General features: G+C 43.2%; 1 protein-coding gene across 1 annotated transcript in view; it reads left to right on the top strand.

Annotated features, from left to right (window-relative positions):
* MEGF11 (multiple EGF like domains 11) overlaps nucleotides 1-17,083 on the top strand; it is a 714,010-nt gene that overhangs the window by 175,902 nt on the left and 521,025 nt on the right. Inside the window, exon 4 of the mRNA XM_068273562.1 lies at nucleotides 2,113-2,213. Within this exon, the coding sequence (XP_068129663.1) occupies nucleotides 2,113-2,213 (101 nt within the window). The remainder of the gene's footprint in view (nucleotides 1-2,112; nucleotides 2,214-17,083) is intronic.

The following is a 17,083-nucleotide window of genomic DNA, read 5'->3' as shown; positions in this document are numbered from 1 at the left end:
CTAACCATTTGGAGCTAGAAAGCAGTCAGAGTGCAATATAAGCAGCTTGTCAAGGTGGGCATACTGGAGGAAAAATCCTGAGATGATTAGCAAGTAACATGCTAAATTTTCCCCTGCTATCTGTGGTGTGTTGCAGGTTCAGCACCATGGACAGCCTCCTGAGTTGAATTCACCAGCTACAGCTCATAGAGAGCAGTGTTCAGTCATAATGCACCATCTTGTATGATAGGTACACCCATCTACTGAATTAGGCGTGCAGTAAACTGCAGTACTCACTCCAGTATGCCCATCTCGACAAGCTGCTTAGATTGCGCTGACTGCTTACTAGCTCCAAATTGTTAGCTTTTTTCTGTCTGAATGCAGTCTGGCCAGTTGGTCTCTCCCAGAGTACACCTCAAAACCTTTGGAGACAGAGCTTTCTCTCATGCTGCCCCTACTTGACAGATCATGTTAGAGAAGAATGTGCAAAGAAAAAAAAAGTCTACAGGTCACAGTTACAGACACACTAGAGTGAGACAAACTAGTGACAACTAGCTAATACAAAGCCCCAGTTAGCTGAATTGCATTTGAAAGTTAAACGGCGGTGGTGCTATTCAGCAATCTAGCTATGTGGCAATCACATCTAGCTAAATAGTACAGTAGTATTTATTTAATGTTTAGGGCTTATTCATACTAACAAAAATGAGTTGTGATGCCCATTCCAGTATGCCTCTTCTGCCTGTGATGGGGCGGTACTGCCCTGTTACATACAAGTGAACAGGGCACTGCTTCAAAATCCTATTGGATTCATTTTATCCTTACGGTTCTTGACCACACCACCATTGGTGTGAATGGTGCCGTGCAAGTGTAGAGGATCAGTGGCGTAGTAATAGGGGATGCAGAGGTAGTGATGGCCCCTAGTGGGCCCCTGGATCAGAGTCCCAACTGCGGTGGTTATGAGCTCCTATATATGTGCTTTGAATAGCTGTAACCCTTAATAGACTTATCCCCCACCCCGCTTGTACCCCTCTGACACTGAAGCCATCCTTGGCAGGTTTTGGCTCTCTATATCAATTGTGTATAGAGCGCTTGAAGGTCCCAATGTAAAACTCGCACTGCGGCCAGAGCTCCTAAGCCACTGTAGAGGGTCCCTGAGCAGTGGCGGCACAGAGTAATGTACACTGTGCCGCAACACTGCTAACATGAACAGGCTCCAAAACATGCTAACCCAGTTGTAAAAAAGCCCATCCGGCACCTCCTCCTCCTTCCAGCTGACTTCTGCCATATATATTTTCCCCAGCTCAGAGAGAGCTATAGAAAGCTGATAAACTAAAATGTATTACAAATTCTAGCAGTGTATTAAAGAGAAACTGTAACCAAGAATTGAACTTCATCCCAATCAGTAGCTGATATCCCATGAGGACTCTATTCCTTTTCTCAAACGGATCATCAGGAGGCTTTGTATGGCTGATATTGTGGTGAAACCCCTCCCACAGTGTGATGTCAGCGCCTCACAGCACTGAGGTCCTGACATCAAACTGTGGGAGCCTTGTTGCATTGTGGGAAATAACAGCTGTTTCCAACTGCCAAAAAAGCAAGCGGCATCTCCTCCTTCCACTGACATCACCTGCCAACAGTAAATATGTCACCATGTGATAATTGTCAGAATGTAAATCAGGGAGAGGAAAGATTTTACAGTGAGCAAACACTGACTAAATCATGTATACATAATCATTAAAAATTATGCACTTTTTAAATTGCATTATTTTCATTGGAGTTCCTCTTTAAGTTGTTCTGGAGGGGATTCTGCGTTTCTACAGTAAAATATAGTTATACTTTGAGGAAAAATGAGCAAGATTGCCTTTATTTTCTGGAGTGAGCTACCAAGATAAACTCCTGTGTACAGCCCCCTATAACCTAAGGCTGGCCTGCATGTATGAATCTGAGTGTGTGTGAGCATATGTGTGTGTTGTGGGTGTTTTTCTATGTGAGCGTATAGGGAGATTGAAGCCTATCCATTGCCTTTTTATACTTTACATTTCTTTTTACTTCAAACAGTAATGCTGCAGGATAGAATTTTGAAAATGGCCTTGGCTGCATTGGCTGATGACGCCTCTCTTCTTCCTTTCACAGAATAAGTTATAAGACTGCATACCGGCGTGGCCTGAGAACCATGTACAGACGGAGGTCACAGTGCTGCCCTGGGTACTATGAAAGCGGAGACTTCTGTGTTCGTATGTATCACCAACAGCTGCGGGGATGTGTTAGAATGGCTAGTTTTCTTCTTCATTATTCATAGCACTATACTGCAATTCCTGCCCAATTACCATCTTCTGTTTATATCAGACATGTGCTTTCTTCAGATGAGACACATTACGGATCTGTCTCAGTTCCTTTAAGATACATTCACATCTGTATTCATTCTGTTCACATTACAGTTACGCTACGATGTGTACTGACATTTCTTGTAGGTTTGTATTATACTGATTATATATGGAATTCAGTGCAGCTCACAGATGTAACTAATGGTGGAGAATGGATTGGGACCTCTACTTAATGTACAGCTTTGTGCTTTGCACTCAGGTATACAGCTTCGCACATACTGCAGTACAGATCTAGATTGTACACATGAATTTGTATTGTTTGATGTTCATCACGGCATCTAAGTATCATGTAAACAGAGCCACCATTATGCCATCGCAGCAGGGCTGGATTTACCATAAGGTACTGTAGGCACGTGCCTACAAGCACCTAATGATGGAAAGGCAGTTCACTCCCCTCCCAGAGCACCTCCTTCCCTATGCAGATTCCTGATGAGAGTGTAAATGAGAGGTTACTCACCTGGCTCTCAGCCTTCCACTGACAAGATCTCCCTTCAGTCAGGGGCACCTCTAGCTACTTAATACTGAGGTACCTCTAGCTAACTGATACAGGGGTAAACACCTCTAGCTACTTAATATTAAGGGGACCTCTGGCTACCTAATGCTAAGGGTCACCTGTAGTTACATATAACAGGCAAGGGCAGTAAGGGAGAAGTGACAGCCAGCGGTTTGGCAGGGGTTTTTAGGTTCATGGAGGGAAAAGTCCAGGGTGCCAGGACATCTGTGCCTATAGGCTTGGTTCAACAGAGGTTTGTAGATTCATGGAGGGTGAAGTCTAAGGTGCCAGGACATCTGTGCCTGTAGGCTCCTGTGAGGTAAATCCGGGCTGCATCACAGCCAGTAGCCCTGTGAGGGACCCACAGTGACTGGGAGGGCCCGTCCCAACCTCCTGCCTGCTGAGTAACATACATTTAACTGTTTGAGGCTCCAGCAGTGTGCACTGAACAGGAAAAGCAGCTACAGAGTTCAGGAATTCCATGCTGAGGTAATCAAATGGTGTGTATTTTTTTCCCAGTCACAGAGCTAAATTCCTCTCTTTTCAGCTCATTAATTCACTGGCTATCCAGACCAGTTTATCTTAGGTAAACAAAAGGATGATTTTTTTGTTGGTTATAAGCTAATTGTTTTTCTAATAGCAGAGCAACAGGTCAGATTACAGAGCAGTACAGAGCTTCTACACACATGTACCTAGATGTACTCTGACAGCAACAAAATACTAGAGAATCCAGAATCCTGCTAGCTTGCACCTAATCTGCATTGCTCATTACCTCTAATATCTTCCTCTTTTTTCAATTGGAAAAAATCTGAAAAGTTATTTTATAGAGAAAACAAAAATTATCTAACAGTTTGCGGAATATGTTGGGTCACCGTGGTGCTGTTGGTTTGAGCAATAGCACTCATAGCCAATGCTGGTGCCCACCTTGGAGAAAACTCAGGGAAAAAAGTGAATTGACTGGAGTTTAATTCCACTTTCATTGATTAATTTAATATTGCTGTTACTTTCTGGACCACCCTCTTATGTTGAGTACTCAGCTATATAACAAACAATGAAAAAGAGGAACCCAAAAAGCCAGTATTAAAGGACTTACGAGGCCAGATTTGCAAAAAAAACAAAAAAAGTTAGATACCTGTGCGTGTTTGCAAGGCACGGAGGACGCCGTCTGCGCCCTCCGTGCCGTTCCACCTGGTCCCCGCTGCTTAATATGCCCCTGAACGGTCCCCGACCGCGCGGCCCGGGTCGTGCTCCCCAGCCTGTACCAAGATGGCCGCCGGAGCTGGCCGCGGCTGCGCAGTCCGCATAGCCGCGAGTGCGGCTGCGCAGCTCTAAGGCCAACCCCCCGATCCACGTAACAGTAGCGTGGATCGGGGAGTTGGCCTTAGAGCTGCGCAGCCGCACTCGCGGCTATGCGGACTGCGCAGCCGCGGCCAGCACCGGCCGCCATCTTTGTGAAGGCTAGAGAGCCCGACCCAGGCCGTGCGGTCGGGGGTCGTTCGGGGGCATATTAAGCAGCGGGGACCAGGCGGAACGGCACGGAGGGCGCGGACGGCGTCCTCCGTGCCTTGCAAACACGCACAGGTATCTAACTTTTTTTATGTATTTTTTACAAATCTGGCCTCGTAAGTCCTTTAAGGGCTGCGATTTTGTAATCCAGAAAATATTACTGATACGAGAAACGCAGCTAGTCTACAGCAACTAACAGGATATTGTTAAAATAATGATGTGAGTGCCCAATTACAGCACTCAAGTTTTAGGCAGTGCCCAATCACAGGACTGCCACGACCAGTCTGACCTGGAGGTATGATAAAAATGTGGGTGGTGGTGTGACTGGACATGTGGTGGGGGTGGGACTGTAGGGTGTGGTGGGTTGTAACTGGAGGTGTTAGGTGGGGTGTGACCAACTGTGTTTGCATGTAGTACTGGCCTTCCGCCTTGTCTCAGAAAGCTTGGAGGTATGCTAAGCTGCCATTGATGTTTTTATCAGGGCTGTGGAGTCGGTCCAAAAATCCACCGACTCCGACTCCTCAGTTTAGGATTCCACCGACTCCGACTCCACGACTCCGACTCCTCTAATTTGCATATTACAATTTTGTTGATTAAAAGTATGTAACATGAAATTTGTCTCTTAACTGCCAACGCTTAGGAATTTTACAAGACAACTGAAGTAAGAAGGATATGTAGACTACTATATTTATTCCCTTTAGACTAAAACTAGTCCTTGGTAAGAGTACTTGTAAAAGGTACAAACCGGAACAAAGAACATCTATCAGGCCCTAGGCAATGTAAGTGTGGGTACATGTAAGAATGATGTGCAGGTACTCTGCAGGGGAATGAGGAGATTGTAAACAGACAACACCTCTGTGTTCAATGTGCACAGCATTCTCAGTGGATTCCCTGCAGCTCTGTGGGGAGTGCATATGTGGAGTATAGTACTACTGTGTAACAAAGTAAACCTGAGACAGATGAAATTAAAGTTTTATACATACCTGGGGCTTCCTCCAGCCGCCTTCAGGATAATCAGTCCCTCGTTGTCCTCCTCCGCCACCTGGATCTTCTGCTATGAGTCCAGGTACTTGAGCCAGTCAGGCGTAGTGCGCATGCACACACTCCGCCGCCAGGAGCATACTACACCTGTGCAGCACTATTGCGCAGGTGCAGAATGTTCCTGGCTGTGGGAGCGGCATGCGGCCGGACAGCGCTGACTGGCTGAATTACCAGGACTCATAGCAGAAGATCCGGGTGGTGGAGGACAGCGAGGGACTGATTAGCCTGAAGGGGGCTGGAGGAAGCCCCAGGTATGTATACAACTTTACTTTTCATCCGTCTCAGTTACCCTTTAATTTGTAGTCACCAAACCAAATTTTAACAACATATCAAATTATTTGATTTTATCAGCAAAGGGAGTGCATACATTTGCATAAATCAGCATCAATGCAGAATTATTTCCATCTCGTTGACCATCTCTATTAGTGACACAGCTACACATCAGGCTTTATTCTTACAGCATAGATGTTATTTAGTATATATAAGAGATTCCTGTGTACACATCATATATACAGTCACAATCAGATATGTATATCTGACCTTAAAAATACGGGGACAGCTTTATTGAAGCAGCACAAGTAACTAATTTTGATTGGTTTATTTCATTGTTGTGGACTAAGCACAGCTATTACTGTATATATACTGTTTATATACATTATTTTAATGACTATTATCTGAGAAATAGAACATTTTATCATATTTTCTATTTTAATTACAGTTACAAATTCATTAGGAGTCGGAGTCGGTGCATTTTTTCCCGACTCCGACTCCAGGCACCCAAAATTGCCCGACTCCACGACTCCGACTCCACGACTCCGACTCCACAGCCCTGGTTTTTATAGGATGTGGATGTATTTAGGCAGTAAAATTTACCAGCACTAAGAAGCCAGGCTTTATATACCCTTTTTTGCCTGCATCCAGAAGTAAAAGTCCTCACATGCATATCACAAGGTAGAATTCTGTAACTTCCTATTATATTTCTGCTGGCCTTATTGGAAAAGCTTAGGCTTGCGTTCAATGAACTAATAAGCATTAATGTTTAACTAGCCCAATACATATTCATAGGTGCATTAATGTATTTTTAGCCAGATGCTTTATTGAAACAGTTATATCATAATGAGCACAGTATCACTTGAGGCGGTAATGAGAGGTTCCTAGTCACTTTTTATGTCTCTGATGTGTGTTTTATCAAGTCAAGATAACTCGAAAAGACTCTTAAGCGGAGGGAAGGTTGGGCGATACCAGAAAAGGTTTAAAGAGCACAGGTGTGTCTGCAAGAGCATTCAGCCACTCATTGTGAAGTAACAGGTTTGTCCATACATGTACACACCTTTTGCCAAGTCTGCAGTGTGATCAATAGATGCTCACACATCGAATGCCCAGACAGTGTACGGCTGTGGGTGACAATAGATGATATAAAGTTTAGCTAGAAGTAAACTGTTTGCCTTTGGAATTAATATAGCAACTGTGGGCCATAGTAATGAGAGTGTACATGGAATTTCCGGCCTCCTCCCACCAAACACCTCCATGTAGTTCTGGACAGAGATGGTCAATGAGATGCTAATTATTTCAAGTTGAAGCAAATTTTATGCAAATGTATGCACATTGGAAATGGACCAATCAAATGCAGTAGATGATTTTGAGAGGTCAATTTCTAAGTTGCATAAATTTGTATAAAGGTAACATAATATTAGCATCAGCTTGAATAATGATTAGCACTTCTTTGACTATCTCTAATATTGTAGTATTGAGTCATGCAGCTACTACTTTTTGTTTGTATTTTTGGATGATACTGCCTAGAAAAGTATACACAGTAGTTGTTTACAGTTATTTACAGAAGGTGTATATGGTGTATAATAGGCTTTTTAAATAACTGGTATTAAGGATAAAGCACATGAGACCGGTTGAACTTCTATTGAAGTGTCTTATATAAATTGCAGTGTATTATATAAATTAGATACAACACGTATTTATATAATACGCTGCAATAGAAGTTCAACTGGTCTCATGTGCTTTATTTAACCTTTTCGGGGCCGGCCACCTAACCCCCCTTAAGGACCAGGCATTTTGCGCGGGAAGGGGGTGCGCGCGTTTGGGGGGGTCAGGCGGCCGGATCCCGTCTGTGGCTGCCTGGATTTGTGTCCCCCCATGGTGGCCTGGGCCCCCCCCTTCTGCCAGCAGCCTTCACTTACCTTCCAGGCTCCAGCGATGAGCCGCACGGAACCCTCTTCTCCAGCCAGCATCTCCGTTCTGTCTGACAATCAGTTCCGGGTCGCGGCTTGATGACGTCATCAAGCCGGGACCCGGCGCTGACGTCAGACGGAGCGGAGATGCCGGCCAGAGCGGAGGGGGCGCCGATCGTCGCTGGAACGGCAGGGAGGTGAGTGGATCCTCTTCTTTCCCCCCCCCCTGCCGCCGCAGCTGTCAAACTGATCACTACGATCGTAGTGATCATGTGATCAGCAGCCATACGCGATGGCTGCTGATCACTCGGGGGAGATGTCGGCTGTCATATGACAGCTTAATCTCCCCCTCCGGGTGCGCACGATCGCGTCGGGAGCGGAAACTGCGGGCCGGCGTAGATCCTACGCCGCATCAGGCTAGAACAGCCACAAGTACGGCGTAGGATCTCATAGAGGCGGTCCCGAAAAGGTTAAGTTGTAGTACTGTGTTAAGCACAGATGGTCTAGTTTTGTTTATGGTTTGTACTTACTGTAATTCAATGAATAAACTAGCAAAACATAATCAGTGGGGCTGGCAAAAAGATGTGTACACAAACTCTAATTAAATGGCAGCCTACCCATTAATTCATACAACCATAATGGGTATTTTATTTTTTCAAAACACACAGTTAAAAACACATAAATATAATATAGGATATAAATTAGAACAACCTCGTTATGTAGCTCTAGTAAAGAAACTATGGCCACAAAACCATTGGGCCCTTTCACACTGGTGCGGTGCATTGGGTCATTTTACTGCACCTCACCGCTATGCTAATGAAAGCCTATGGGAACTTTTATACTGTGTGGTGCGCCAGAAGTCTCCGATCTACCTCGTGGACAAACCGGCGGCGGACTGAAGTCATGTAAGTCTATGGCGATGCAGGGTTTGCCAAAATGTTGGCGTTTTGTTGTTGCAGCCTGCATGCACGGAAGCATATTTTTACAGTATGCTTCTTCACACTTCCGTATCTCTAAAACAGGATGTGACCGAGCATCACTTCCTGTTTGGATCCCGACCAGAAGGGGATTACTGTATACTAACGCGGTAATTCCCAAAGACCTGTTTTTGGCCCCTGGGGCATAACGGGGACTTTGCTGTAGTATGATTAATATAGCCTAATGCTGTTTGCCTGAATTCTGCTCCTCCACAAAAATAGGCTCCACTTTTCTGTCTCTATTCTTTTAGCATTGTTTCTCCATTATTCTCATTAGTCAGCTTGCAGTGTGGACTGCACTGCTGCATTGGTAGGCCGCCTCATTCAACAGAAACACAAAGTAAAGTGACTTTCCTGCTTACTGGGTAGGTTACAGCTTTCCTCACAGAACTCCTGCATTACTGCCTCATTACTTACAATATGAATGTTAGTCAGATGTACAGGGGGTATTATCCCGTTCCCCTACTATGAACGGCACCTTGAAGTTCTGTGACCTGGATAGGAGCATATGGCCAGAGAACGGCTCAGCGGCTTCTAATATCCTTATTCGAGGAGCAGTTATCATTAAATCTAATTTGGAATCTTTGTGTCTGCTTTATATGTTGCACGGAAAGAAGCGTGCTCCCATCATGTATCACAGCGCTGTGTTATCCCTTTATTGAATGTTATTGTGGAAAACTTGTCATACAGTCCTGGTTTATACCTGTTATGGTAATTGTCATTGAATGTCAGTGGGGAATCCAATATCATAGAAGATTGCCGTGAGTTATTTCTGGCTCTGGATGAACGACATTAGATAGTACTATAGTCACTTCAGAAATCATTGGACTGACTTTGATTTCTGCTTGTTACACATTTTACCGGTTATCATGTCTGAGGAGAGGGGGCATAACTGTGCATATTTTACCATTCCATTTACATATAGCATTACTCTGCTGTTTAGTATCTGTGCGTTTCACATTGAAAGTGCACCAGAAAGTAAAGGATCAAGTTAAATGCTGTAAAGTCATCTCCAAGCAGCTTAAAGAACAACTGTTTATCTGTGAACATCACATACCTATAGAGCTTTTAGTCAACAACACTAGAATGCCTTTGAGAGGTTTCTCAGCACAGCCTGTGTAAAAAAATAGCTTTGTTTACCAGCTGTTTTATAACAATTTTGTGTCGGCATTGGGGAAGGCAGAGCATCACTGTAACCTGGCAGTAAATTGTTTACTTTACACGGCGTGACAGAAAGAGACACACAGACATTTTAGTTAACTTTGATAGTTGTCCTTTAAAATTTCTGTCACCATAGTTGAAAACTGCTTCTTCCTTCTTCTCCGCCGCGGTGAGCACATGACCTCCGCTCCTCACACTCACCACACTGGGCTGGATTACGCTATTGTTTGCATCTCTGTCTTTGAGTTTTAGAGAATCCTATCCATGGAGGAAGATTGAATGCTGCCTAAAAAGCTGATTATGCTGATTTTTTACTTGATCAGCCACCAAATCTGGTGAGAGTACCTGGTGGGATTTGTTATGTAAAATTGAACTGTGGGACTTTATGCAAATTGAAGTGGCTGTTACTGTCAGAGAATCTGACATATTTTTTGAACTGCCAATTCTATATATGTTGAGCGCCTGCACATAATTATCTATTACATTCAATTAGGGTGGCAATCCCCTCCCAATGTGTGGTGACCCATAGAGAGCTCTATTGTTGTTGTGATTTTCCATTTATTTTGTTCTTTCCCCTTTTTAGTTATTTATTTCTCTTGACTATTGGTGTAAGGAATTACTACATAGAGGAGCGCCCATAACCACATTTCACATTATTTCATAAAAGAAGCTGCAATACCTGAGGACCAGCACAGTGACACTTTCCTGTGTGCCCCCTACATGTGGTCATGTGACTTGGTATATCACATGACAAGACTAAGTAAAGCAATGCATGAAGAACCATTTTTGTGCTCTGTGCCAACACCTGCAATTGTTCCTGAAGAGTTCTGCTGTTTCCCTGAACTAATGAGTGATAACATTGCCCCAGGGGGGCTCTTCAACACAGGGATGTCCCACCTCACTACTAAGGGATGATAACTAGCTCCTACCCTGAAGTCATTTGATAGGAATGTGTCAGGGCGAGGCTTGACCTGAGAATGAGGTAACATGCAAGTATTGCTGGAAGTCTCTCATTGGGGCTTCATACACAAAGGTTTAGTGCTAAACGTAAGCTGACTTCTGAAAATTGAAAAAATGTTAAGCCCACGTTTCTGTTATTTCTTATTGAACTAATCTTTATAATAAAGAGAGATTGTGTTAATAATGTAGTATTACAAAAGAACAAAAGCACTCAAATGCCATTGATTCCTTGGTAAGTAGAGTGATTTACTATGAAAATTGCAGTTAAAAGGTGCAGAAGGTTCCTTCATGTATGAATTCTGCCTCTGAGGATGTGTAGAATGCAAGCCCCTTTGTGCAGTGTTAAATGCTTTTATTGTGTAACTTAGCAGATTGAGGGTTATTGCTGGCTGGTTGCTATGGATTACTGCAGGTCTGTACTTTGTGTTTCTAAGCTGTACTGTCATTTTCAATGCCATAATTATGTGCGCGTACAATGAGGCTGTGTTACATTACATGGCCGGGCTCTCTCCTGCATAATGTGCTCTAGCACAGACGCCATTTGAACTGCTAGGAGTGATGCTCATCTAGAAGTGTCCACTTTACCTCGTATGAGTATTTGGATTATTATGCCGGCGTTATAGGGAAGAAAGATGTTCCTTTTTCGAGAGAGGAAATAAAATAAAAATGTCACTTCCTATATAGTGCTGATTCTCTTTACAAGGTCACTCGTGGTTCTTAATCTACTCACGCTATCACATTAAAATCAATAAAGCCGTTGTGGATTTCAGTACAGATGGATGTAAATAAAATCAATGCTTGCTTAATTAAGTTTATTGTGGTCATGTGAACTGATTGATTGCCATGAGCAAAATTTAAAGATGTAGTCACATGTGTTAAAGCTCAAATATCTATGTTAGTTTGAAGGGTGTTATTCTATGAAAATGCAATTACGTACCGGCATGCTGCAACCAGGAACACGTGATAGACAGGATTTATTGGGTGATTCATAATAGAACTACTTCTGAAAATCTAACAAACCGCAAACCATATGCATGCTAAGGAGTCACATTATGAATTGATCACAGTTTCACATTCAATAGCACCGGCGTAACTAGGGGGGAGCAACATCTGTGAATGTAGAGGGGCTCAGAGGTGGGGGAGGATCCAAACCGCTAACCTTCTCTCTCTCTGATACCCCAGATCAGACGTTTTTGTGGCTACACATTTCATGGGTCAGAAGGTCCTGATTGCCACACTTGATTTGCCTTGTATGATGGGCCCCAGGCTGTGAGGGTCACCAAACATAGGCAAGGGAAAGGGTCTTGCTGCCCCATGATTTGTAGTTACATCCCTGAGGCGTAGTGATAGGGCATGCAGAGGTTGTGACCATACTGGGGTCCCTGGACTAGGGTGCCCCACTAGGGCCCTCGTTCATCCATCTTATTAGCCAGTGGCATAATTACAAATCATGGGGGCCCCCAGCAAAACTTTGATAGGGCCCTCTTAATGTTCACAACCATCCTCTTGCCTCCGCTTGATGACCCTCACAGCAAGAAGGCCTATCTTGCCAGGGTCATAATACAAGTATGGCCATAAGAATCTTCACACCCATAACATGTGTAGCCACAAAAACACCTGATCTGGAGTATTGGAGGGAAGCTTGGTTAGGTGATTAGTAGCTGGGGCCCTCCACACACGTCTGGGCCCCCCTGCAGTTGCAAGGACTGCTCCCCTGTAGTTACGCCCCTGTTATTAGCTTTGCATTTGTGCTATGCTGGTAATAAACACCTTTATATGTACAGTGAATACTAGTAATCCTTAACAAACTGTTTCCTTACTCTGATTACACCTCTCTGACTCTGCAACTGTCCTTGGTAGGTTTTGAGGCTCCATATAAATAGAGTTCTTGGGGCCCCATGTAAAACTCCCCTCGCCGTCACCCACAATTGTCCCCAAAAGCCTGGCCGAGTCGTGCTTCATTGCTCATGCCCACCAGGCCCGCTCCCCCATCTCACCCTTGTCCCTGGGAGCGTTTGATTTCTCCCAGGAATGGGTGCGTGGTGGGGGAGTGGTCCTGGCCACATATGCACGATGAAGTGCAACTCGGCCAGGCTTTCAGGGACAATTGCAGGTGACAGGGGTCACCCAGGGAGATGGTGAGGTACAAGGAGTCTTAACGGGGCTTAAAGAGAATCTGTACTCTAATATTCTTACAATAAAAAGCATACCATTCTATTCCTTATTTTCTCCTGTGCCCCTCTGTGCTGTTTCTGCCACTCCCTGCTGCAATCCTGGTTTGTAATGAACAGTTTTAGGCAGTGTTTACAAACAAAAGACTGGCTTCTTACCAGAGTATCATAGGCTGAGAACTAGCTTACTGTGTGACTCATGCAGAGCTTGGAGGGGGTGTGTAAAGCTTCTGCCAATGACAAGCAGTGCTGCACATTCCACACATTCCAGCCTCAGCCCGACAGACACAACAGAGGAAAGGAGATAAGATTTATTACAGAGACAGCGCAAGTAGGAAAGGCTGCAGTAAGACAGGCCACATTAGAACAGTTATAGGAACTTATAGGATAGAAGAAATAAGGCTTAAAATTTTGTTACAGAGTCTCTTTAAGGAAGCCCCAGGTAAGTATTGTACCAGAAACGCTTCTCGTCTCAGGTTCACTTTAAATTGTCTTGAAGCTGTTCACTTAAAAAAATAGAATGTGAATTTCAGTGGTGATGACCTGTAGTTTTCACAAAAGACAAGCTCTTGGTGGTGTTTTTATCATATGTCATGTGTTGACATCAGGCTCTGCTAGCTTGTCAGGGTAGCTATCAGAATAGGAAGTGATTCACAAAATGTCTCAAAATATCTCTTGATTTATCTCATCTTACTTATTTGCATGTCAACTGTGAGAGAGAATTTACGAGTTAACACAGATAGAGAAAGATAATTCATGAGATAAATAGATAAGGGACTAAATTCACTATATGCCATAAAAATGTATGAGCCTGATCCAATTCACTTTTTCTCCAAAAGTTTTCACCTAAGTGATATTTTCACATCTTATCAATAAAAAGCTTTTTCAGCTTTTAGCAAGCAAGAATATAATTAACCACTTAAGCCTATCTGGATGAACATTCTCGTCCAGATAGGCTGCGCGCACTCCTACCGGCTGCGACCGTTAGCCCAGCGATCAATGAATGGGATTATAGCTCCCATTCATTGATCGAAGTCCCCTGCAGAAAAACCAACAACCTCTTATTAGAGGCTGCGTTTTTTCTGAGTTAGAAAAAAGTTCCCCGTCCTCATTCATGTTCCTGGAAGCGTGATCGTACGCTTCCAGGACTTTTTGACTGTGGCCATCTTGTGGCCAAATAGTAAAACTACACACTCATCCATTTTTTATTAAATAAATACATTATTTTACATTTCAAATTAGCTGTTTACCCCCCACACCAAAAAATTACCCAAATAAAATTTTTAATAAAAAAAAATTAAAAAAATTACAATAAAAAAAACAAAAAACATAAATAGTTACCTAAGGGTCTGAACTTTTTAAATATGCATGTCAAAGGAGTATATTAATATAATTTTTTAAATTATGGGCTTGTAAATAGTGATGGACGCAAATTGCAAAAATGCACCTTTATTTCCATATAAAATATCGGCACCATACATTGTGATAGGGATATAATTTAATTGGTGTAATAAGCAGGACAAATAGGCAAATAAAATACATGAGTGTTAATTATGGTAGCCTGTATTAATTTCAAACTATAATGGCCAAAAACTGAGAAATAATGATTTTTTTTCCATTTCTTTCTGAATATTCCTGTTAAAATGGATTTAGAATAAAATAATTCTTAGCAAAATGTATCACCCAAAGAAGGCCTAATTGGTGGCAGAAAAAACAAGATATAGATCAATTCATTGTGATGAGTAGTGATAAAGTTATTGGCAAATGAATGGGAGGTGAAAGTTGCTCAGATGCAAAAAATGAACAACCCTGTAGGCTGCAGTGGTTAAGCAAGAAAATAATTTTGATTGTACTTTTTTATCTACTTGCTGATACTTTTTCAATTTTTAAGGCTCATATGTACTTGCAACTTTTCTGCTTGACCAACCCGACGACATGACTGACTGCACGACCAAGCGATTGCACGACTTGTATTGTCCACGCACTAGCCAACCAACTCATTTGCATACTGTGCACCCAAGCGGAACAACAGACTGCACGATATGGCCGCATTCAAAACTAGTAGAACTTATACACACGTGGCCAATGGCACGTTACCAGCCCAACAGTTGTGCAAGTCAATCCGCTTGTTGGATCAGGCAAACCACCTGTTATCAGTTACTTGTGTTGTCATTTCTCACGTGTTCACATGCCCAACTATCAGCCAACAGACCAAGTTTGGACGATAGTTGGGTGGAAAATAGTTACATGTTGTGCGAGTCGTAAAAAGTTATTTTGTAGGGGAAAATGTACGAGAAAAAGTAAATGAAATGAGGGCTAAGGGCCTTGATTCACTAAACTGTGGTTACATTACTGTGTGCAGGCAGCCCATGGTAGTTTTACTGTTACTGCTGCTGGCAGCGTTCCCGTTACATATCGCAGGTCACACTAATTCGGCAACTTGTGCTACACTGTAGTAAGGGTAAAATGGCTGTGTGCTACCTGACAATCCTACCACAGTTTAGTGCATCAGGACCATGGAGAGAGAAATCATGAGATGAACAGATAAGACAGATGAGGAGAGATCATAAAACTGGTTTTGTACAGTCCAGCCTTACCTTATGTCTCTCTTCCATACATGATTAGCTGTTTGTTTGGTGTGCAGTGTTGAATTGAATGTGAGCTGCTATTTTTCACACTTGCCCTGTTTCTGACAGCCCCCCCCCCCCCCCAACACACACACACACACAGCAGCGGGCCCCTGCAAGGTAAACACTTATGCTGGATACACACGGTGCGTTCCTGCACTCGATGCACCGCTCGATTCCCGTCGATTCGCGGCCACTCGATTATTTCCGACATGTCCGATTCGCGTTTTGATGGATCGTTAGGTCGATTTAGCATACTTTATATGAGTATCAACCTAACAATCATCGAAGTGAGCTCAGAAATAATCGAGCGGCCGGGAATCGAGCGTCGCATCGAGTCCGGGAACGCACTGTGTGTATCCAGCATTAGTAGGATTTCTCCTCTAAAGGATGGATATTACAATTTAAAAGTCAGTAACTGCATTTCAGCAGCCAGGAAGGTCTTTTAAGGTACCAGAAAACATGTCCTCCCATAAAAATCAATAGAAAAAACTCAAAGGTAGACACCTGCAGTATGTTTGGTTCTGGGATATTTTACTTTATTGCCTTTATTAATTCACTTTTCATTGATTATGTATATTTTGGTGGAATGAAGACGGCTATTAAAATATTCTGGTGCTTGTTAAACATTCACAGAGTATACAAGTAGAAGTCAGTGGAGGCCAGCATCTTTTGTGTCTAAGCACAAATTGTACCTGTCCTGCATGACTTGCAGTGCCACACTGAGACTAATTGGCAAACCTGGCACATACAAGCCGTATGCTGCTATTGTGCATGTGGCCAACATTTCCATCCCCAGCGGAGCAAAATGTGTTCTAATCACCCCTGGCTTACTCTGCTCAAAACCATGTGACTGATACTCAGGTCAACAGCAAACAAGCAACCCTGCCAGCATATAACTATATTCAGATGCACCACACTTTGTAAATGCTACTATAGAGCTACATTGTTACTTTCTATCATTTTAAGCAATTGTTTGTTATAGCTTTTATAGTTAAGTGCTGGACTATTTCGGGTCACACATTCTGGAGTTCTTCTCTAACAAAACTACTTAAGAAAAGTTCAGCAAAGTAACTCATGTCTACTCATGGCTAGCTGCATTCATGTGTATCGGTTTGCATTCAGTTGTATCTAGTTTTAGGGTCTAGTGCATAGTGTGCATCTGTTTTGAATTCAAGGTGTGTATTTAAGTGTTGGGGGGGGGGAGGGGTTGCACGCCCGTGTCGGTTATCACTTTTGTTGCAGCTTGAATTGGGAATGCTGCCATTTCCTTTGCTGTTCTTTATAAAATGTGTAGACCATTTTTTGGCTAGCTGCCCCAGGTTTACACTATGTTTAACTGTTAGTTAGAGGTTAGGTCTCTTCCGTGAGGGTCCCTCAATGAGGTGGAAGAGTCTAGCACTGAACAATCTGAGTGCAAGTGGAAGCTAACATCCTCCATTTGTTGCATCTGTTTTGAATGCAAGTTGTGTAATCTGGCCATGTTTCTGGCTCTGCACATCTATGCAGCTGGTGAATTCGGGTGCAGCCTGCATTTGGAAGTGCTGCCGCCTCCTCCCGTTGCACTTTAGAAAATGTATTTAAAAAAAGAAAAACCTTAT

The sequence above is a fragment of the Hyperolius riggenbachi genome, chromosome 3 (assembly GCF_040937935.1).
Source record: "Hyperolius riggenbachi isolate aHypRig1 chromosome 3, aHypRig1.pri, whole genome shotgun sequence".
Classification (NCBI taxonomy): Eukaryota; Metazoa; Chordata; class Amphibia; order Anura; family Hyperoliidae; genus Hyperolius; species Hyperolius riggenbachi.
This window is presented reverse-complemented; position numbering and strand designations above follow the sequence as displayed.